General features: G+C 35.3%; 1 protein-coding gene across 25 annotated transcripts in view; it reads left to right on the top strand.

The window, feature by feature from the left end:
• Dlg2 (discs large MAGUK scaffold protein 2) overlaps positions 1-25,020 on the top strand; it is a 1,969,681-nt gene that overhangs the window by 1,239,413 nt on the left and 705,248 nt on the right. For 3 of the 25 annotated variants that reach the window (XM_021725186.3, XM_005323268.5, XM_021725182.3), the window contains exon 1: positions 19,016-19,135. The exons of the other annotated variants lie outside the window; for them this stretch is intronic. In XM_021725186.3, the coding sequence (XP_021580861.2) occupies positions 19,031-19,135 (105 nt within the window). In that variant the 5' untranslated portion in view covers positions 19,016-19,030. Of the gene's footprint in view, positions 1-19,015; positions 19,136-25,020 lie in introns of those variants that run through there. 25 annotated transcript variants of the gene reach the window in all.

Raw genomic sequence — 25,020 nt, 5'->3', positions numbered from 1 at the left:
TACCAATGACTGGACTCAGCTGGCAGCCATCTATACTGTGTAGGATGAAGGATGTATTTTTGTCTCTAAAGTATAAAAAGGATAGATTAAATGGTTTGGATTAGTAGGACAGAATATGACTGTGGAAAGATTTAAAAATTAAGGAAGTTAAGAATAACTTGCATGTATTGGTCTCCTTTTGGAGGCAAAACATCTTCAGATTTTGTTGTTGAATTTGTTCGTTGATCAGAAATATTTGCACTCTGATGTTCTGACTCCTTCCTAGAGTGCAAATGATGGTTTCCTCTATAATTTCCCTTTTTTTTTTGCCTTTAATTTTGACCATTAACATCCTCCTCAACTTCTGAATAATACATTTTTTTTATTTAGGGAGGATAATATACTCATCATTTCTGCTGGTCAGGGTGTATTATTATTATTATTCCTTCAAGGTTATCTTGTATGGTTGAGTTTTGATCCTATGAGGGCAATCATAACTTACATTATTTTTAATTTGGAAAATGGGAGAGGACCTTAATAATGCCACCAGAAATGGATTATAGGAATACAAAATGGCTTACAGAGCTCTGACATCGACCCTTCTCTCCTCTTTCACTCTGGTCTTATTCTTCTTTCTTTTTTTCTCATGAAAAAAAGGTACTTGGAGTATATCATTAAAACATTTTGGACAATGAAAATCACACATTTTCTAGGAAAATCACTAGAAAAACAAGAGTTGGGGCTGCATCCTGAGAAGGAAATAATCAGTTGACCCAACTGAAATTCAGTTATTTTAATTTTAAGAGCATATGATTTCTATTCTTTCTCTCCTTCCCTTTCTTACTTTCAAGTTCAAACATGAAGTCATATGTACATTTCTGGAACATCCTCTGCAGGGTTCATTAGAAATTTCCCCACTATGAAGGAGGGGCAAGGTAAGAAATTGAGATCATTTAAAATTAATTGTATCTGAGTTACTTAGGATTAAGCTTCAAGTAAAATACGAATAAAATAGTACCACAGTCCTGTGTTAATGGTTCATGTCATATCTTGTTTAAGAGCTGATATTAGTTTTTTTCCTGATTAAATTCCAAGAGAATTTACAGAAACAAATGTTTTTTTCTAAAAGTTACTCTCCCTTTATACTTCAGCTTGATTTCAAGAGAGTAATGAGCAAGTCATGTTTTTCGAAATAAGCTTCAGCCACTGAGCATAGATATTCCCTTTGCACATTCCAGAGCAATTGACTAAATTGATGTAAAAATTGATAAGTCATGTTTTGTCGTAATCTGAAAATGTCCCTGTATCATGAGATGCCTATAACTAAAGTGGCAGCAGCTCAGCCTAACGTTCATTATTACATCACCAATATTACTTTATTACAGAAAACCTTATAGCAATGGCCTTGACAGAGTGCATGAATAGTTTTCTAAATATTTCCTTGATTCTGATCCATGTATAAACTGTATATTGCAAGGTCCATGGTTTAATTCACAGCTCAGCAGAAATCACATGCTGGCAGACTATCTTAAGTGTCTGACTCTCACAATTTGGACTCAAGCTCAAATTTCACAATGGGAAAATGAGTTATGCTGCAGTGCAGACTAGAAATTAGGAGACCTGGGTTCTAGCAGTCATATTACTCTAGACTCTGAGTCACCCTAACCCAGTCTCAGAATCTTTGAGTCTTTATCTCAGCTATAAAATGAGCAAGTTAAACTGGATGAAAAATATGATTCATGTTTCACTGTATCAACTCAGAATGATTCATCATGCTTATCTGGACTTTAGTGCTAAGATAGATGGTGAGGCTGCATTGAGGCCCCTCAGAAAAGAATATCATCAAAATTAAACAGTAATGAATAAGGAAGAAGAAAATGGCATCTTGTATCTCTAGATTTTTTTTTTTTAAATAGCCCTGGTATTTGATGAGGTGCATGCTTATGTGGCTGCTTTATGTGACTATTATAATTGAGGTAATAGCTACCATTTATTAAGTATATCTCAGCTCTATATCCACCTTCAATAGAATCTAGGGTGGTAGGTTATCATATCCCCATTTTGCAAATGAGGAAATGGATTTAGTTCTAGTTTATACCATAGGCCAAGTAACTTGCCCTAGTTTATACTATGAGCATGGACCAGATTTGTGGTTGGAGCTGAGCTTCAGAGCCAAAGAGTCACTCCTTCATTGTGCTACACTATCCTCTAAAAGTCTGTATTTGTTGATCGTGACTTTATGAGAAGCTCATGAGCATGACGTGGTCAGCAAACTAAATTTATATAGGTTGCCTCACAGTTCAAAAATAGTGATTAGTGATATGATTTCTGAGAATTTAATTGGTTTAGTAATGAAGTAGAAACAATACAGCTTTCAAAATAATGTATAGCTCTTCTAGAAATTCTATTATAATTTTTTTCTTTTTTAAGATATCCTCCTCTTGTAATAGGAGTAAATGTATTAAATAAAAACACTTTTCTGACCTTCTTTGAATTTGAAAGACATGTAAATACAATTTAAGCATAGCTACTCCTCCTAAGCTCAGGACTCAGTATGGCTGCTGCAGTTATTCTATCCAAAGGATAAGACATCATCTCACAAGTACAGCAGATAACACCCAGCACATCCTGAATCCATTATTGCCGAGTTAAGAAATGTGGTCTTCTATTCCTAAGTTTCATCTCTTCTTTCTATAGTAGAGAACAAATGATATTCTTTAAAAGCTAGATCAATATCACCATTTTTACTTATGCATAATAACTCTAAGATATAAATCCATACTACTCAATAAAAGCAAAGTTCTTACTCAGATGAACCTAGGTCAGAATGTAGAGAGTTAGCTGGCAACTCAATTTCTAGTCTGTTCTATATTCTCTAGAACGTGACTCCTATAGGGATACAGAGTTGCATTGATAGTTGAATCATGGAAAGTATTATCTCCCATGGACCTTTATGCCTCAGTCTGTTATATGGGCACAATACCATGCAGATTCTTTTCTGGTGGTGGTGGAAATGATGGGGATCATGGGAAAGAGGGTGAGAGACATTAGACAGAAGGTCTGTGTCCTCATTTTTCTTTTCCCTGTGAAACATCTGATTGGTGAAATCTGGCTTGTCTTTTAGACAATGTTTTTTAAATTAGGTGTGATTATTTCTGATGAGGACTAGATTGTCCACATAATCGTCTCTTCATTTCAGCAACAGCTGAGCTTAAGTGCATCTCTCTTATTGGAACTCATTATGTGCAGCTTTTCTCTTCCCTCAGGCCTTTATGATATTTTTGAATTATGATTTCAGAGTAAGGTATGATGGCCTTCTCTCTTACATTTCACGGAATTTAAGGAAATTTAGAAATCAATGGTGAATTAGTGACTAAATTTACTCATAAAAATCTTGCCCTGAACTATTGCAATAGTCTTTAAACTGGCCTTTTTTTCTCCAAAACACTATAAAATTCATCCCTCTAAACCTGCCAAATTATTTTAAACACCCCTCCCCCTACAAAATGCCTTGTTGTTCTCCTGTTTAAAATCTTTCAAAAGCCCTACACTGCTTATGAGGTGTAGTCAAATTTCTTAGAATGACAGAGAAGTTCCCATAACTACATACTGACCAATTTTAAATTTTGGCCAGTTTCTCCTCCTCCCGACTTCCCAAGTACTTAAATCTCCTTCAAAAAAAAAAAATGTGCAACATTTGAATACACCATATACTCTCTTTTTTAAACTTTCAGTCTCTATCAAGTTTGATATGGCTCAATAAATAGAACCTTTTTTTCATCTTAAAATTAAGATCAGAACTGATATAGGTGCCAAATTCTGAAGGAATACTGAAAATCCGAATTTTACTGATAAAAATGGTAGATTAGAAGGACAGGCTGTCACAGGTAGGTAGGCATTTTTTTAGGCAGCGGGTGGGTACTGGGGATTGAACTCAGGGGCACTCAACCACTGAGCTACATCTCCAACCCTATTTTGTACTTTATGATTTGCCTAGTGCCTCACTTTTTGTTGAGGCTGGTGTTGAACCCTTGATCCTCCTGTATGAGCCTCCGGAGCCACTGGGATTACAGGCAAGCGCCACCCATTCCTGTCACAGGTAGGCTTTTAAAATGTGGACTTGATAACATTTTCTGAAACACATGCAAGTTGCCCCTCAAGTTGTCAGCTTCTCCTGCAAAGGCCCAGCTGCTTCTCAGTGAGTCTCACAGTGGAAGAGGATGCTGGGCTCCTATAGATCCTGAGGCCCCTTGGATGGGGGGGAGGCGGGGGGCGGGGGTGGAGCTCAGTATTCACAGTTCTTTTTTTTTTTTTCACACTGACCTGTTGTAAAACGTCTTTCTCCAGGGGTTGGGAAAAGAGCAAGAGCACCCTGGAGAAGTCCTTCTTCTGATCCCCTCAGGAGTAAGGGGTCATCAAACACAGCCTGGCAAATCCTTGTCTCTTGTTTTTCTACCGAATTCCTACTACCCTGGCAAATCGAGCCTCAGTGATGTTTCTTTTTGTCTGTAGTTTTCCTTGGCCTACTTATCCCCACCTCCCTTGCACTCCCAAACCATCACACTCTGTTTATTCCACCCTAGCGCATGAGGTCAGTTTAGTGAAATGATGAACTGGTCCGTGAAACCCTCAAGGCAGGAGCAGCATTATGCTTCACCAATACCTAAGAACCTGTAGGTATTTAATAAGCAGATGGGATATTTCCCAAAATACTTACCTAAGAGGAGATTAAGAGGACTTGTTTTGATGACTACCTACTGTGTGCCAGGAGCTGAGCTATTAACTCATCTAACTTTCACAACCTGTGAGACTGAAAATGTGAGTCTTGTACAGATGTAGAAATAGACTTACAGAAGAACTTTGCCTAATTAGCTAATTATTTGTACAGCAGGTATTCAATAAGAAATGGATCTATTGTTTGTATATGAATCCTTGTAACTCCCTGATTTGGGGGTCATTTGTAAAATGGAATTACATTTGCTTTTTAGAACATAAATACAAATAGGTAATTACATGAAGAAAAAAAATCATGCTCAAATATTTTTAGCGTTATCTAAAGCTTATAAGCAGATACAGGTAAGTATAAGTTTTAAGATTAGAATTTTAATATTGACTTTTTAGCATTTTTAATGAGGAAACATATATCCCATATCCCTGATAATGTGCAGTATGTTATACCCCACATTAATGATAGCCCAGAAGCTAGAGTGCAGATTAGTTGTCAGTCAAGATATTTAATGAGCCCTGTTTAGTCTAACTTGGCAACATTCTTTCTTGCTTCTCTGACTTTACTCATTCCAGATTATCTTCACTATAGATTCTTCCATTATGTGTGGCTGAATTTATTTTTAATGTGATAGATCTCAGCTCTCCAAGCTGTCCTCCAGTCATTTTAGTCAATGTTCAATAATATTTGATAAATTTGCCTCGTCTCTAGAATACTCCAGTAAATTATAAGGATCCTGGATAATTTACTATACTGATTGCTAATGATGAAACAACAGCTACCATGTATTCAGTGCTAACTGTATGCCAAGTACCCTGCTACATACTTTGTGTACATTTTTTTTTTAATATAGAAATCATCACAAAAAATGTCTGTGTTAGTTAGCATTACCCCAGTTTTAGATGAGGCAACAAAACTTCAGAGGGAGTTTAAGCAATATATGCATGGCCACACTGAGTGGCAACATTAGAATTCAAATGTTTGCTGACTCCCTTTAAAACCTTGCTTTTTGAACCACTGTGCTACCAAAAACACAGTTCCCATTTTCTGGAAACTAAATGCTGTCTTTGGAGACAGACAAAATTTATTTCAATTCTGTCTCTACAAATAATAAGCTTCACAACCTATATAAATTATTCAAAATCTCTCCTACTTCCTTTCTTTGTCTATTAAATGGGTACAATGCCTATTTCACGGGATCACTTAATTTAAAAAAACAAGTACATAAAGAACTTCATGCTACACATGGTATTCAGTGAGTTTTCAATAAATGTTAAATTCTTTTTCCCTCATACAAAAAATAATAATTATTTATGTTTCTGAATTTTTCACACTTTTTATTTGAGTTTCAAATGATCCCTGCCATAACAGGGATTATTATCCCTATTTCACAGTAGGGAAAAGAAAGCTCAAAAAGTCTAGAGGTTTAGTTTGGGTCATACACATCTTATCAGCAGCAAATCAAGGACTTTATGTATCTCACTCCTTTGCATTATACAATATATGCCTTTTGGCAAAATTATAAACTAAAGGCAGAGAGCAGAGGGTTTCAATGAAACCTGCACATCTCCTTATGAAAAAAAAATGTATTTTGCAAAAGTGTTTGCTCAATCTCTTATCACTTCTTTCCCTCAGAGGCAAATAAATAAACAAGAAAAAAAAAAACAGGCAAAACTCTGTCTAGATGTAAGATTTATGTTCCATTAGGAAGATTATTCCCTTTGCACAGTGAAGGTCATGATCTGAGTTGACATCTAATCGTATTTGCTTATTTCAGAACTTGGTATGCTCGGCCTTCACTAAGGACTGTTTTGTAATAGGTCAGAGGCCACACTGAGTATATCAAAATATGTAGACATGATTGTTTAGAGTGATCTTGCTGGTTCTTGTTAATGAAAAGCACCGAGCCCATGATAAATTTCATTACTATATTATGGGTCTGGAAACCACTCCCTGAGGCTTGGCCCACCAGCAAATCACACTTTGGAACATCCTCTCTTTGTTCCTCCCACCCCACATTGTCTATCATCAGGGTGATTCCACAGTACCTGGGTGGGTCATCTCCCATGTTTATGTAGGAATCCTTTCTTTCCTCTCTGAGCGATAGGAGAGACTGGAAGGTGGTTTTGGAAAGTTGCTTGTGAGTCAGGACCTTGGGGTAAAGTCTCACTTATTGAGAAGAACATTCTTCCAGCTTTATCCCTAGTCCTGAAGAATTACCCTTACTTATGCTAAGAGAGTCAGATCACATCTCTACATGAGATGGGATGCAGGAACTGTATCTTTCTGTGTAGCATGAAAGACTTAGATGGCACTTACTTTTTTGATCCCCTACTGTAAGTGCTATAATGTTTTATTTTCTTTTTTTCTATTTGAAATATCTTAGGTCATTAAAGGTCAAGATTTGGTTGGTTCTTGTAATTTTGCTAATTCCTTCACAATAGCTTGGGCCAGTATTTTTTAATTTCAAGTTTGTGGCTTTGCCTTAGGAGTAGTGTTATCTAATGATGGTCCTTTTGTTTCCCATTTTTGAAAGGGAAACTCTTTTGTTACATTTGAAAGAACTTAACAATGAGAAACCAAAGGATTAACTTTTTAATTAGTTATAATGATTAAAAATTCTTCATCTCAGCAGTTTTCCTTTCATTGTAAAAGGCTAGTAGACAGTTTCTGTTCAATCAGTGTTCATTTAAATGTTTTTTTAAATGAAATTATTGCCAAGTAAAAGGACATCAGAAAGCATATGACATGATTAAGAGCCTTGCTTTTTGACGTTTTTATACAGAGATATTGCTCATTAAAAAGGAATTGTTGAAAAGTCCACAGAACACTATATTTCTGTGCATGGGCAGTATTTAAATCAGTGCCTTATAAAACAAAATATCTCAAGAGCTTCACTCCACAATAAATGTTTGTGATTCCTATGTTAACTGACTTTTAATCATGCTAATACAATTCAGTGAAGTCAAATATTTAAGTAGGACCTATGATTTTTTGACTCTGGTGCTGGTTTTTCAACTTTTTTTTTTTTTTCAAAACTGAGCTACTTCCCCAGTCCTTTTTTTTTATTTTTTATTTATTTATTTTTTTTTTAAAGAGAGAGTGAGAGAGGAGAGAGAGAGTGAGAGAGAGAGAGAATTTTTAACATTTATTTTTCAGTTCTCGGCGGACACAACATTTTTGTTGGTATGTGGTGCTGAGGATCGAACCCGGGCCGCACGCATGCCAGGCGAGCGCGCTACCGCTTGAGCCACATCCCCAGCCCTCAACTTTTTTTTTTTTAATATTTATTTTTTTGTTTTTTTAAGTGGACACAATATCTGTATTTATTTTTATGTGGTGCTGAGGATTGAACCCAGTGCCTCGCGCATGCCAGGCCAGCACGCTACCACTTGAGCCACATTCCCAGCCCTGGTTTTTCAACTTTGAAAGAGTTTATGTTGTCATTGTCTTGACTTCACAGTATAATTTCAAATGTTAGTTTACTTTGGGGTTTTAATCAACATATCAATATTCAAAACATAATTTCATTTTGGGGTGAATAGTTCTAAATTTCAGGAGCACTGGAGATAAATGCTTTTGATGATTCTGAGACCTAGTTACATCTCTTGTTCTGAGAACCACCTGGTTCTTGTAGATGAATCCTAAGTGACTCCCTGCAGCCAGAGTACTTACCTCTCTAGCCTGTCAACAAATAGCTGACAAAATATACTTTCAATCATAGATAATCTGTCCATGTATTTTTTATTATCTAAAATGTCAAATAGAAATTTATCATTATAACCTCATAGACCTTTTATATTTTCTTCTTCCTTATAGCAATAATATTATTGATGATGATATAGATGATATTTAATATTTATTTATTATTAATTAGCACTTTTTTGGAAAGCACTAGGAATTGAACCCAGGAGCACTTAAACATTGAGTCACATGCCCAGCCCTTTTTGTTTTGTAGTTTTGAGACAGGGTTTCACTAAGTTGCTTAGGGCCTCACTAAATTGCTGAGGCTGGCTTTGAACTTTCAATTTTCCTGCTTTGGCCTCCAGAACTGCTAGGAGTATAGGTATGTGCCACTATGCTGGCATAATTAGCACTTTTATGTTTTAAGTATTAAGTTTAAATATTCTGTTGAAGTAAGGGGATTCTAATACCACAAAGCCACCAGCAGGGCTCTGTGATAAGACTTAGGGATGGCTCTGCACCAGGCATAAATCTCAACAGTGTGCCTTACCTCCCTCATCCACTTTCTTGCTTGCTATTATGACCTTTAGGCCATTCAAAAATAGTTTATTTTGGGGAAAACATGAGTAACTGTGCAGTATAGATCTTGCTATTTAAAACCTTTGAAAATAGAAGTGCATTAGGCATGCTGGAGGCGCCATTTGAGAGAATATCAATTTTCAATTGAGATTTTTTTCTGCTTGGTCATACTTAGGCAGCATGGAAGTAAACGATAATTTTAATCAGGCATCCTTAAAAGTCCTTTCATGTTCTAGTTAACAATTCTGCAGTGCTCTCATTAAAATTAGAGTCTCCTGTCATGTGATTACTTTTCTTTAGGCTGTTTACTAGAATGGACCACAAGGCTAAGAGTTCCATAAAAGCAAATTCACTCAGGAGAGTTATTGATTTTTCCCACTTGCAGTTCTATTACATGAGAATCCTTAACTACTTTCCTTCTTATATTTAATAAGCTGTGAGTTTTTAAAAGCATCAGAGTGAAGCATCATTGGAAACCACTCTGGGGCCCCGAGAATTTCAACCCTTGAGAAAGATCTAGGTGCATAGACTACAAGGACAAAATGTAATGGAGAACTTGGGACAAAGAGAGGTAAATCAATATGAGAAGGTAAAAAAAATAGTAATGGTGATAAAATGATACATGCTGTTAAGAACTGAGAGTGGTAAAACTTAGGTTCAAGTCCTACATCATTTATTAATGGTATGATTCAGGACCTTGCATTTAACCACTCAGTGTATTTGTTCTATCAGTTTAGAGATTGATGGTTAATGCCAGCCATATATCTTCCATAGGATTTAGGAGAGAATCAATTTTGTTTATGTATTTATGAGTAAATATCTTATGCTGGACATTTATGTAGATAGATAAATAGATAGATAGATAGATAGATAGATAGATAGATAAATAGAATAGACCAAAGAACTGGTTTCTATGCATAGTGAGGCAGTACAGTGGGAAGTTCAACAATATTCTAAACATCCCACAAAAAGATATCTAAAAACAAGTTTCCATGAAAAGTTATAGCAAGGTATCCTGAGCCAGGGTATAGGCAATAGTCCTTAACTGGATGTGACTTTGCCTTCTCCCACCCCAGGGGATATTTGTTAATGTCTGGATAACTGTTCAGTTGTCACAACTGGGGGACGTAATGCAGCTGTCATCTAGTGAAATCCCAGTAAGCCCTCTAGGACTCAGGATACTCCTAAGACTTAAGATAAGTGGGAGAAAATTTTAGAGAAGAGGTAGGAGAAGATTTGAGGCAAATGAACTAGCATTTGCAATAGGAACAAACATGAGAATGAAATTCATCAGATGCTATGAACTAGAAGGGGGCCTTTATGGGGTTGGGGCCTAGTGTGACATTGGTTATAGTTACAGGCAGGGCCAATCCATGGCAGAGTATAGAAGATGCTGGTATAGTGATCTGACTTGAGATACTGAGTGGGAGGAACTTGGATTTACTGGATGAGGAAGATAAAAGAAAAGCAGGTCTGAAGGGAAGGAAGAAAAGAGTTCAGACTTGGAAGCTCTAAAGTTGGAGAGGACTGTACAATATCTGAGTAAATATGATAACAATTGAATATAATACAAGAGAGAAATCTGGGCCAAGAATATGAAGCCTTGGTTTCTATACTAATATTTAAATGTGTAAATAGGGAAAAGATGAAAAATAAAAGGGAAGAAAACTAACTCTTAATTTTCAGTTTTTTGTTAATCAAATGTGCTTTACAAATCCCCCCCAAAAAAATCCTGTAATTATGAGTGTACAATACATTGCTCATACCCTCCCATTCATTTCACAAACCTTTATTGTCCCTCATTATATGCCAGGCAATGTGCTAGGGACAGAGAATAAAGAGATGAATAAGATAGATGAATAAGATTGAGACTTGCCTCCACAACAGAGTTAAGAAAGCAAGTGGGAGAAGAAACATTAAATTCTTATTACTGACCTGCCAATGAGTTCATATATTTTTCTGTGGTAAAGAAGTCCAGAGAAGGGTTTAGGGCTCTAGAAGGGGTAGAAGAAGTAAAAGAGACTCCATCAGCTTAATACTCTATCCTCATTATCCCTGGCTTTGACTCTCCCCTCAAGTTCAATAGAATGTGATCTAGAGTTAAACAGAACTGTGGTCAAAAAGACCTGGTGTCCTGACTGCTTCTGTAGCTTTTGTCAGGTCACTTACTTTCTCTCCATTATGGTACTGAGCTATGGATTCCAAAGATTCTGCTGAGTGTATAGATTAGCACTTGAATGCAATGATTGGCATCTCTTAAATATCTTTGAGTTTGAGGCAAGACTGACTGAATATATAGCACAAATTGTATTCTATGAATTTTTATATACTACAGGTCTTATTATGCCCTTTGTAAAACGACTACAACTTCTACTTATTTTAAAAATTTCTTTTTGCCCTTTCACCCTGACATAGTTTTGTGAATCTTGCCCATCAAAAGAACTGCCCTTCTCTCTCTCTCTCTCTCTCTCTCTCTCTCTCTCTCTCTCTCTCTCTCTCTCTCTCTCTTTCTCTCTCTCTCTTGAAAAATGAGTCAGATGATAGGTTTCTTTTGTGTTTGTTTTTTAATAAAAGTCATGGGGAAAATGCATTATAGATCATTGTAAACACAGAAAAATTCTTGTAAATATACTGATATATATTTTTGAAATTTTAATTATCTTTTATCTATTCAAGGCACCATTAATAGCACTATGAGCCAACTCTGAAAGAATATATGATATTCTGGGCTGTGCTGGGGCTGGCTGTACATTGGCTCCTGTTCTCTGAGCTCATAGATTATTGGGAGAGACAAGAAATAAATATATATTTAGTTAAGATGGATGGAAACTACAAAGGAAACAGTTTCAGGAAGAAAATACACTAGTTAAGTAACATGCTTTAGATTGGCATGTACTGGTGGTCAGGAAAGGTAAATCTATAATTACCTAAATAATCATTGATCATTGGTCAAATGTATGTTGAACTAAGAACCCAAATACACAAATTTAATCTGAGATCTATTACTTATTACTTATTAAACAAATTAAAATTAAATTGATTTCATAAACACAAATAGTGCTTACTATGTGCCAGGCTCTGCTGCAGAGTTTCTCCAATATTAACTCATTTAATCCTCAAGAGTCCTATGAAATAAGTACTATGATTATCTCCATTTGACAGATAAAAACTGAAGCAAAGAGAAACTAAGGAATTTGTCTAAGGTCACATAGCTAGTAAGTGGTGAAGCAAGTGACCTTACCCTCTGTGAGCCTCTTTATCTATAAGTTAGAGGTGAGATATTTGCCATGTGGGAGGTGGTCTTTTAAGCAGCAAATGGTAGACTTTTAAAATATATTTATTTTTTTAGTTTTAGTTTAACAAAATACCTTTATTTTTATTTATTTTTATGGGGTGCTGAAGATAGAACCCAGGGCCTTGCACGTGCTAGGTGAGCACTCTACCACTGAGGCACAACCCCAGCCCCCAAATGGTAGATTTTTTTTATTGTTATAATTTTATTACCAATTTAATGTCATTATTGTAAACAATATAGGTTCTGAACTTGAAATACTAATGGAAAAATAGGAATTTAAGATGGTAGGCCTTAAGGGAATTTGCTATTTTACTAGAGAGAGAGTACCAGAATGCTTGACAGAGTACATAATTCAGTTACATGCCTATCATAGGTCTGTTAAAGTCAAGGCCATATGTATAAGTGCTTAGTTGAGAGGAAAATACAATTGTTGAGGACTAAAATATATTCATATCCCTGAACTATGGCTCTGGAAGACAACTGAGAGATCATTGAACCTAATGTCTTCATTTTATAAGTAATTAAAGCTTGTCAAAGCAAATCGTTGAACCAAGATCTTATACCTAATTAGAATAAGAACTCTAACTAGAAGTGAAGACCTAGGATTTGAAATCGTGTTTCTTTCCTATAACTAAACTTATCCACATAGTTTGCTTTTCTTCTTGCTGAAAGATCAGTGCTATCTAATCCTCTATTCCTTCCCTCCTCCTTTAACCAGAAAGAGAGGTTGCACTATAAGATTATAATTTTAAATAGTAAGACCTTGTCACTTAGGATGAAAACCCAGGAGTGTGAGACTTTTTAATGGCTCTTCAGGGAACCATTTCAATCTCATGGAAAAATCACTTCAATGAGGTACCACTTGATAAGTTTTGACATATAAAGCCTTGGATTCAAGATCATGACCATATTCATTGCCCTCTGAAGTTTCTTTATTCCCTTTGTAATAAATTCCCTCCATCCAACTCCTTTTCTCTACCCACCATGTTCCCCATTCCCAAGCATATAAGTTTCTCCTTTCTGTCCCTATACATTAGAATTTTATATAAATGGGACCGTACAATATACACTGTTTGCCTTCTTTTACTCAGTGTGATTATTTTGAGATTTGTCCAAGGTGTTACACGGATCAATTGTTCATTTATTATTATTGCCAAATATTATTTTGTGGCATGAATTTATTATATGTATTTATTGACTCACCTGTTGATCTTATACCTAGCTTTTGGTATTAAAAATAAAGCTTCTATAAATATTTATGGAGATTTTTGAATGCACATCTGCTTTCATTTCCCAAGGTAGAAGGACGTAGGAGAGGAAAGCAGCTCAGAACATGGCAACAAGGAAGCAGAAAGAGAGCTATGTTCACAAGGGATAAAATGTGAACCCCAAAGACACACCTCCATGACCTACCTTCTCAGTCATACCCCAACCACCTATAGTTACCATCTAGTTAAACCATATCAGTGCATTAATTAATAATTAGATCCAAATTTGCATAATCTAATAGTAGGTTCTATTTTTCCATTAGTATTTCAAGTTCTGAATGTTCTTCATTGTCTCACATGTGAACATTTTGGGGATAACATATATCCAAACCATAGAATGTTTTACCCAATTTTCATTTTCTTTTTCAGAGTTGTTTTGACTACTATTTGTCCTTTGAATATCCATATTATGGATATCCTTATTGCTAGTATATAAGGATATACAGTTGATCTGTGCTTTAATGCTATATCCTGCAACCTTCCCAAAGTTGCTTATAAGTTCTTTTTAATAAATAAAAATTATTAAAAAATAAAAATTCTTTTTCTTCCTTGTTGTAATGTATAGAACTTCCAAGACAATTACAAGTAGTAAGAAGGAACTTTCTTGTCTTGTCCTGAGAATTTTTTTCAAAATCAGGAGTAGATAGTGGATTTGGTAAAATTCTGTTTCTGTACCTACAAATATGAAAATTGCTGTTCTTTCTCTTTGATAAGTTAATATGAATAATTACAAGAAAAAAAGAATTACATTGGTTTATTTTATAATGTAAACCAACTTTATGCTCTTAGGATGAATTCTATTTGGTTATGGTACATTACCATTTTTATATTTTGTTGGATTAAATTTGCTAAAATTTTGTTTAACAAATTGGCCTCAATATTCATGGGAAAATATTGATGTTCATTTCTTTTAATATCTTCATCTGGTTGGGGATTAGGTATTGTCAGCCTCAAAAAAATCATTTGGAAAGTATTTTTTTCTCCTCTGTTCTCTGAAAGAGTTTGGGTAAAACTGTTTTTTTCTTTTCCTTAACTGTTGGGTAGAATTTATTAGTGAAACCATCCAGGCCTGTAATTTTCTCAGTGGGATATTTTAATTTCAAATTTATTATTTTTAATAATATATGGTATTGTTATATAGCTCCTTTATTTTTTTCTTGAATATGTTTTGGTTATGTATTAACACCAAATGGATTGCAGACCTAAATGTAAAACCTAAATAAAAGTATCCAAAAGTGGAATTTTTTCATTGCATCTAAAGTGTCATATATTTTTGGCCTAAAGCTGTTTATGTAAGATGTTCTTATTAACTTTTTCATGTCTGTAGGATCTGCAGGAATGTCACTTCCCTCTGTCTTGATATTCATAATTTGTTTCTCCTCTTCTTTCCTTATTGGTCTTGCTAAGTTTCTCCTATCAATTTTATTGTTATTCTCAAAGAATCAGCTTTTTCTTTCCATGATTTTTTTTTTCCATTCTGGTTTATAGCAGTGTTTCTTTAATCTTCACACTTTGGCTCCATTCACTTTTTTTTTTTTTTTCTGGTTTGATTAGGGTGGAAGCTAAAGTCATTATTTTGAGATCTTGTTTTTAAATATAGGTGTGCAATGATACATATATTCCCTTAATTATTGCTCTAAGAGCATTGAACTAAGTCGCTAGGTTATGGTCTGTTTTCATTTAGATCAAAATACATTCTAATTTTATTTTGATTTCTTCTTTGACTAGTGAGTTACTTAGAGTTGTGTTATTTTATTTCAAACCATTTTGAGAATTTCCAGAGATTGTTCTGTTACTGATTTCTAGCTTAATTTCATTGTGATCCAAGAATATACTTCCTCTGACGTGAATCCTTTTAAATTTATTAAAGTTTTATTTACAGCTCTGAATATGTTCTGTCTTGGTAAATGCTACACAAAGACTTGCCGCTGTTGTGTCAAGTACTCTGTAAAGGTGCATTTGCATGGTTGATTGTCAATTTTGTGAAAGTCTTCTATATCTTTCCAGATTTTCTGACTGTGAATTTCAAAAGGGTACTGATGTCTCTCAATATACTAATGGGTTTCTCTAACACTCTTTGTTGCCTGGTCACTCCAGAAAATCAACTCTACTTTTTTCACAACAAGTACTCTGGGTTGCTACCAGATTATCCCTCCATGATGTGGCCTGGAAGTGTAAGGCTGTAGGTCAGAAAATCACAAGGCACAGCTTGTTTGTTTCCTTTTTCTTAGAGTTGATTGTTTCTTATTGTCTTGTGTCCATTTTTGAAATCCACTCTTTCATAAGTCTCATCCTGTTTTCATAGTTATTTTAGGTGCTAGAATAAATCTAGGCCCTTTACTTCATTTTTGCCAAAAGTGCAATTGCCATGAAGTTATATTTAAATAAATCACCCACAAAAACTATTTAAATACAGACTTTTCTGTATATGGCACTACCCATGGGGTAGGCATCACAAAGCGTGCAATCTAAGTTAAAGCATGACAATATATTTAGATAAACAGGTAGCCTAACACAAGACATTGTGCTAACAGGAAGAAAACAAATAATTCTTAGGCCCCCAAGATAATTGCACATTGAATTGAAAATAAACAGGTTTTTAAATATTTATCTCTGTATTCTCTGTTTCTAGTACAGTTCTTTGCACATAGAAGGCCTCAATGAATGTTTGTTAAACAGAGTGAACTTGAACGAAGTCAAATATTTGATCAGAAAAATGTTTGATTCATGGTGGACCCCACTTGAATTTTTAAAATAAATATTTATATTATTTTTTATTTTTAGTTGTAGATGGACACAATAACTTCATATATTTATTTATTCATTCATTTTTATGTGGCGCTGAGGATCGAACGCAGTACCTCACATGTGCTAGGCAAGCACTCTACTACTGAGCTATCACTCCAGCCTCCCCTTGAATTTGTAAGTTTTAGAACTTATAAATTCGATTGCACATGAACACAAAATATGTAATATATCTTAATAACGAAGTAAGTATTGTTATCTAAATGATAAGGTCACTAAAGCTTCCAAAAGCATATCAATGTCCCTAAATTTTAAAGATATAGAGAATAAAAATACAAAATTTGTTCTTCAAAAGGTTTAAGGAAAGTCTCACCCAATTTCTGATTGATATTTGGTTAAAGTTTTTTGTTTTTAAAGACTGGATAGCATTCAGGAGTAGGAAGCTACTAGTTTTTATTAAAGAATAGCCTTGGCCCCAGTTCAAACCAGAGTATTAATCTGGACATTTATTAGTTTACAGACTTTTTCTTGGCACCATGTTGTTTAACCAACCACTAATAGTCTCTTTCCCACTCTGTGCCTTTGGTCTACCTTTTATTTTTGTGGAGCTTCCCCTACCTATCTTTCTCTGTCCAAATTCTAGCCAACTTCAAGCTTTAGTAAAGTGCTACATCTTCCTTGATGCTACCCTGACTTCCCTATGGATGAAATTTCTCCTATTGCTTGTGATTATTTTATGCTATCTCCTTAATGGCACCTACAATTTTAATTTGTCTTTTTATTATTTGTGTTCATTTCATTATCCCCTCTTTAGGCTGTAAGTTCCCTAAAGGTAGTTCAACATCTTCTATATTCACTTGCTCATAGAAATGTCAAAAAGTATACCAAATGTAAGATGTTTCATAGGTTTGTCAAATTAGTGAATAAGCAAATGAATACATGATTCAAAGAGCATCTTTCATGTTGACTTTTTATACACAGACTGTGGATTCTGTACTCTTTTATCAAACAGTAAGAGGAAAAGGACCAGTTAGGAGATGCTTCTTAAATTAATAAATGAGAGGAACTGATGAACGAGAGGTGGAAAAAGCCACAAGCACAACAGAAGACCCAGAAATTTGGGGGTTATTTGCTCAAGGAATTCAGAAAGGATTGGCTGAAATTTTGGAAGATGACTTAAGAAACAACTTTTATATTCCTCAGAAATTCAGAACATTTACTAGGGAAAGAATATTTTCGGGAAGCTGTGGGCTGGCTGGCCAACAGTGCACCAAGAAGCAGCATGTGGCTAGGGCAGATGGGAGCATATAAGGGCAGGAATGAGGCAGAGGAGGAACTGTGGGTGTGAGCTGAACAGAACACCATGAATGAAAAAAAGAGAAAGTTGGTTGAATGGATATAGAAAAACAAACTGTTTAATGACAGTAGCCTTATGGTGTATTTGCATGAAATACAAAGGAAAAACAATCTCCCTGAAAATCAGCCCAGGTAGAAATTCTGAAAGACCATCTCTACTTCCAATTCCTTCAATTCAAACTTTAAAATAATGCTGATGTCAGCCTTTGAGAATTTCACACTACAAGGTCATAAGTATGAACTAATCTACCACAGCCAGGATAAAAATGCATAAACACTAGGTAACACAAATCATGCAGCTCTTGCCAAAATAATACAGCACTTATGTTATTTAGCTATTTTCTACAAATTGTGCTTTGTTTTGTACTACTTGGACTTTCTAAGTCAATTAAATGCACAACTAACTCATTATGCTTTTTATTTGCCCCTTAACTTTTGTAATGGATGAATAAATATAGTCTTTGGTTGTGAAACTAGCCCTGAGAATATGGATTCCTTTGGAACTTCTTCCAAGATGCCTTACCTTTACCTCAGAGATTGTTAGGGCGGGTAGAACTTCACCTCCTTGTGTGGGCTGCTGTTTTCAGTGAAGTATCCACTGAAGTGATTGTCTGTGTATTGTATATGTGAAATCTATATAGAACAAGAAGTAAACATGACTTTTCCCAGCACACAAGTAACGCAAAGTCTTCTAACTACTCTTAAATTCTAAGATACACAATTTGCTGTATTTTATATCCATAAAACCTTCTCCTGACTAATCTTCAGGAGCAATCTTCAATAAACAACCAGCAGTATAATATAGGCAATAATACTCTGTAGGTAAAGAATATATCACATTTCTACCTTAACTAACCAGAGAGGAGAATGGGAGATATTAAATGATTCTGTGAGCATGCATGTATTTCTCACATAGCAGACAAGGATAGGCACTTGCTGACATACATAATGTGTGTATGTAATCCATTCCCTTCCATTTTACTACTTTTATAAGCTATTCAAATTCTACCTCCATGGCCTGCCACCCAAATCTTCTGGTAGAAATATTTTTTCACATCTTTCTCCCTCCTACTCCTTTCCCCCCACACACTTATGGTTTGTGCAGTTTCGCCAGACCCGTATGAAGACAGGGGAACACTGATGGGATTGCTTTTCACAAGTGTGGGAATGAAAATCCTTCCCAATGAAAACATCTGTCTCTGTTCAAGTCATGCCCAGTTATCCCCCAAAAGAAATGTTCTGATTAACTTTTTTTTTAAGCCTTAAGATAGCAGTTTGTGTAGCAGATCTAATTAAGAAGTTTATGTAACAGATCTGCAGGGTTTTTTCTTTTTTTTTTTTTTTTTCATTCTTCAACTGGGTTCTTTGAGCTCAGTTTGAGTGTTACCAGCTTTCGATATGCAACGGCCAAGTGCTTCCCGGGCTGAGAATTATCAGCTCTTGTGGGATACTATTGCTTCCTTAAAACAATGTGAAGAAGCTATGCAACATGCATTCATTCCGGTAAGGAAAATTTCTTTTTATTTTTATAGGGATTGTTTGATGTTTTTCTCTTTTATTCCCCTTATTTTATCTGTAGAGAAACACACATATTCTATACATTTAAAGATGCTGTGTTCTTGGAGTTCTTGTTTAGGATAAATATATGTATGTTTTTGTTTATTCTATGTGGAATCTGAATTTTTAGTGCCCAAACTGATGAGTGGAAAAGAATTAATAGTGGTCCAAACTCATTCATCCTACTAAAGATAGTGGTTTCTAATAATAACATATACTAAAGAATGAGCATAGTATTGCCATTCTCATATTATTTAAAAAATAACCTGCAACATATATTTCCTGGTTGGTTTCTCCAAAACTACTTGGGATTGTTTGATATATCGATCTAGAGGTGATGGATTAGCTTTAAATTTTTTGCTTTCTGCCAATTTGAGTAAAATTTCCCTAAAGCATTTCTTGAAAAGTTTGTGTATTTACCAAAGTAGTGCTACGATAGAGATTTGTAAACATTCTGATAGACTGTGTAGACATATAAAGTGAATTATTAAGTGAATCTGTATTATGTTTCATATTGTAGAACTGATGTTTGGTCTTGTAATTTATCCAACTAGAAGGACCAGGATAGCTACATTTGGTAGGCTGAGCTGAGGGAAATAGGACTTGGAAGAAGAGTATTAAAATATTTGACTCTTTTAATTTAATCTATTTTGACTGATTGAGGTAACCAATTAGGAATGAGAGAACAGCCTTAAAAACTAATGACTGCTAAAAATTATTCTGAACCTCTTCAAGAAAAGCATTATTTATGACATAGAAAATCAAGGGATATGTTTCTGTCAACAGTTGGAATGCATAAATCTTCTTTAAAGTTCAAGTTATTTCAAGTGTCTCAAATTAGAAGTCATCATATTTTTCTGTGCAACTTGGGAATCACCTAAATGTTTCAAAGACTACTATATTTAAAGTTCTTCCAACAGAACCACTATGTTCTAATCAGATCTCCAAATTGATCTTGACTATTAAAAGCATAAAACATAATTTTTCAGGAGTCTAAAAAACCAATGGTTGGAAGCCATCTAAATTATGTTGTTATAATAATTCTGTTTTGAGTTGGAAGTGAATATGAATAGTTCCTGTCTCCTGTCTTTATCAAATTCCTATCTCTTTGTTTTATCAAGAAAAGTATGATACTCTGTGTGAAGCACAAGCATCTGCTCCTTCCTGAGCCTTCTCTGGCCAGGCTTATTACTTTCTCCCTTCTTGGTTCCTTGTATGCACCTCTGACTTATTATCTAATTTTTTTTCAGTGTTTTCTTCTCTGTTTTATCCAATTACTTATAACTTCTTGGACAGAGGTGAAAAGGAAAGCTGTAGAAAGGAACTAACTTTTTTAGTTTTTTCTTACTTCCCATCTTGAACTCTTTGATTATAGAAGTTCTTCTATTCCCAGAGCCTAACACACACACACACAAAAGAGACCATGGTGAGCATGGGGGGAATGCCTGAATCAACTAAGTGTAGTCTCCAATTCCAGCATTTCCAGTTAAGTCATGGTATTTTCCATCGCCAGTTTTGCTTTTACTGATCTCATAAAATTATTTCTATTTAAATCCATATAGAAAAAAACACTATGCAGTGGGTTTGTATTATGGGCAGTGATCTGTTAATACATGGGATAGACCCTCATGAGAAAAGATAACCTAAGAGTCAATTCTCCTAGTCCGCAGGCTATTTCTTTTTCCATTCTAGTACCTATTCCCAGTTCCTCTACTGTATTCATACACATAAGCATACCCAAGGCATAGGTATCATTACGGTTTGAACTCTAAATGTTTTTTTAAGAAGATATTGGAAGTTTTGTAATGTCTCAAAACTTCTCTAATATCTTCCATATCTTCATTTTATATATATATATATATATATATATAAATTTTATGAAGACTTCTCAAATAAAATCTAGCCATTAGTAAAATATGATCAGTTGAAGATAATAATTAAGCCTCAATTTATTTTTGAGAGCATATGTAATTTAGATTTCAGAGAAAAAGATTATATTCCCTACTTTATGCAGATGTAACACAATGTTACATATTTCAAACACTCAAACACATACATATATATGACATTGGTACTGAATGTCATCCATTGTTTATGATATCTTAGTAAATCCTACTGTGCTGATTCTATCATGTTAAAGAAATGACAATCTATATAGCTCAGTTAATTAAAATGAGTAATGATATAGTTGATCTTAGGAAATCTGACCTGAAAAGTACCTGCTCTTCTATGCATTGATGTGAGTGTGGATTCCTAATACATCATTTGAAAGCTGAACTACCTAAGTGGCCTGGACATCTCTCTCACACACAGTAAGCCGTAGAGCACAAATGGCTCTTCAGTCAGTGTGGCTCTGTGCATTAATAAAAAGCCTGACACAAGATCCACAGGCATGATATAATAATACAGACTAAAAGTCGCATTATACAATAAACTTAAAGTGTATGGACACCTGGCTAATGCTGTCCTAAGCAGTCTGCAGAGAAGAAGGAAACCAAACTAGGAAATCCTTCAAAGTTTTGAGGTTTGATCTCACAAAAAAGAGCATGCCACATGCTGATGAGATGGAAATTAAAACTAAAGTGCCAAGCAGGTTTATCTTCTGGACCCAAGAATAGATTTTCCCTTATATTTTAGCCTTAAGTGTTGACTGCTGTAAGCTCCTAAATATTTATTGAAATCATGATTTACACAAAGGTCTCTCCTGAAGTCCTCTAAGTTGGTTCCATCATTGTAGAGAGCATCTTTGTAGATAATCAATCAGTATCTTTGGGTATCAGGCAAATCAAGGGCTTTGGTATTTCACAACTGATTAGATGGTCTTGTAAAAACAGTCCCTTAATTACTGGTTCTTTTCATAAAGACTTACCTGTGTTTTCATCCATTTATTAGTTCATTCAATTCATTCATATTTTATGGAATCCCCTGCTATTTGCCAGCCTAGGCCCAAGATAAGTTGTGAACCCACTACTAACTAGTATGTGGCACCATCACTTGGTAAGTAGGCTGTATTGCCTCTTGACCAATGGTGCCGCACTCTTACTGCAATATACAAACTTTGTTTTCCTTATGTTGTTGCTAGACTCTGGGCTTCTGTCAATCAAAGAATAGTTGTGATAATATTCATTCACCCATCTTAAAAAAAATCTATTTGGCTCTAGTGTGAATGTCTTGCAGCTTGCTGATCACTGAGAGAAATAACAACAACAATAATAATAATCAGGAGGATCCCTGATTGATTTTTGTCCTTATGAATTTTCAAATGAACACACAAATCACTCTACTGTCAGATATAAAATATACTAAGTTCCCTTGAATTACCACAAGAACTTGTTTCATGGAAGGGTATCTCATCTGGGTTTTGAAGGTTAACTAGAATTTTGACTGGCAGTGATGATGGAGAAAGTGGACTCTTCAAGTGGAGTAAAAAATGTAGTCCATTTTCATTTGTTCATCCATTCAACCAATCTTTAGTAAATACTTTCTAAGTACCAGAAACTATAATATGCCTGGACATACAACAAGAAATAGAAGTTCAGACTGTGTCCTGGCACATTTACATTCTAGTTGGAAAGCCAGACATTAAATAAGCAGTTACATATATCTCTATCTCAGTCTTTACTATCCTATGTGAGTTGTTTATTATATTCCTCACCATTGCAATTCAATATTGCACATATACATTCACAGATGCATATTCGTTATAAGAATAATATAGCAACAGTAGGTATTTTTCAAAACCATTATAAACAAAAGATTCTTTTCAAACTATTTTATTGTCTTAAAATACAAGTTCAGATGGATGTGGTAGTGCATGCCTGTGATCCCAGCAGCTTGGAAGGCTGAGGCAGGAGGATCAAAAGTTCATGGCCAGCCTGAGCAACTAAAAGGCCCTAATAAACTATCAAGACCCTGTCTCTAAATAAAGAAAAAGGAGGTGGGCTGGGGATGTGGCTCAGTGGTGAAACACCCCTGGGTTCAATCCTTGGTAAGCAAACAAACAAACAAACAAAATCTGTTTTCCAGCAAACAATTAGGACATTCTGTTTGCCCTACACTGAGCAGATAACAGGATATAAAAATTCTAATGTATGTTCTAATGTATTTTACATATATTGTCTCAATTTTGTCAACAATTCTCTGATGTATGTACTATCATCTCCATTTTACAAACAAATTTCAAAGAGGAAAAATTCCTCCTTTAGTTACATAGCTAATAAATGGTAAGTCTAGGCCTTGAACTTAGTATCAAACCCAAATTCTCTTTTCTTATCCGGTTCACTACAATAAAAAGATAACCATTGAAGCCAACAACTGTAGCCTAGTACAATAGGAGTAGCAATTAAGGGATGCAAAAAAATCACAGTAAGGGCAGCAAGGAGATCTATCTGCCTTCAATAAGGTGGAAGGATGATCCAGGAAGACTTGGGGGGGAAGTCCTGAGTCACTCTTAAAATAGGGATTTCAGTGAAGTGAGAGAGAATGAATTGGCCTGTACAAAGGTACTAAAGGCATAAAAGAGCAATGTGGAATGAGGGCAAGTCACCAAGCTTCCCCAAGTTCTGATCTACATCTCTGAGCATTAGAGAAGCAAGGTCAGGAATAAGGAAGATGAGAGGTGGGTCATTCATTTGAGATCAGGAATATGGCAGGTAAGTTACAAAAAGAACACTAATAATTCGAGCCCACAGACTAAGGTGCTGGACTCTTGGAAAGAAAATCTTTTTTTTTTTTTTTTTTTTTGTGCCAGAGATTGAACTCAGGAGGCTCAGGGACTTTTTACCACTGAGTCACATCCCCAGCCCTATTTTGTATTTTATTTAAAGACAGGGTATCACTGAGTTGATTAACACCTCACTTTTGCACTTTTGCTGAGGCTGACTTTGAACTTGTGATCCTCCTGCCTCAGCCTCCCAAGCCGCTGGGATTACAGGTGTACACCATCAGAACTGGCCTGGAAGAAAATCTTGAATTGGAGAAAACAATGACTTCCAGAAAATTGACAGCATTACCCTGCTGCACATAGCCTGGCCCACAGCTTGACAACTGTAGTGCCTAGAACTGAGGATGAATGCACAGATAGAAAGAAAGAAAAAATAGAAAGAAAGAAAGAAAGGCATTTTGAAAGAGAAAAGGGCAGGAGAAACCATATGGTTCGGAAGGAAGAAATGAGTAAAATAAGCCTGAAAAGAAGTAAGAAGTCTGGACTGTGGCTTCCTGGGTCCTTAAAAACTTTTTTTTTTTTTTTGCTTTCTATTTTTTTTTTATTGGTTGTTCAAAACATTACAAAGCTCATGACATATCATCTTTCATACATTTGATTCTCTTAGTTTCAGTCTCTTAAGTGGCCTACCCTGATATGCTTCCTATCCTTTTAGTCTACATAATAAATTTCAAATATTTTTTAAGCTAGTACAAGTGGCTTAATGTTCCTGCAACCAGGATGTATGTATCCTGCTGATGATGAGTGGCACAGTGATAAGATACAGACCCCAAATGAAGGACAGAACAGAGCTACAGAGACAACATGCCAATCAGCCGAGAGCACTGGGATTCTGTTGCGGGGTTCCAGCCTTCAAGACTTAACTCACATCCCCTTCTGCAAAACTCCCCTCATGACTGGCAACTACATGATAAACCTCCTTCATTACTTCCACCCTGGTTAGCACCCATTCATGAAAAATGAGTAGATGATCTGTTTGCAAACTGTATCAATCTTAATCCTTTCAGTGTCCATACTAAAGGCCTATTATCATCATCTCCATTTTAGGGGATCAGTGAGATCAGGTACCTTGTTTGAAATCATACAGCCGATAAGACCTACATAGAAT

This window comes from Ictidomys tridecemlineatus, chromosome 4 (genome assembly GCF_052094955.1).
Source record: "Ictidomys tridecemlineatus isolate mIctTri1 chromosome 4, mIctTri1.hap1, whole genome shotgun sequence".
Classification (NCBI taxonomy): domain Eukaryota; kingdom Metazoa; phylum Chordata; class Mammalia; order Rodentia; family Sciuridae; genus Ictidomys; species Ictidomys tridecemlineatus.
Note: the sequence above shows the minus strand (reverse complement) of the source record. Positions and strands in the feature narration are given on the sequence as shown.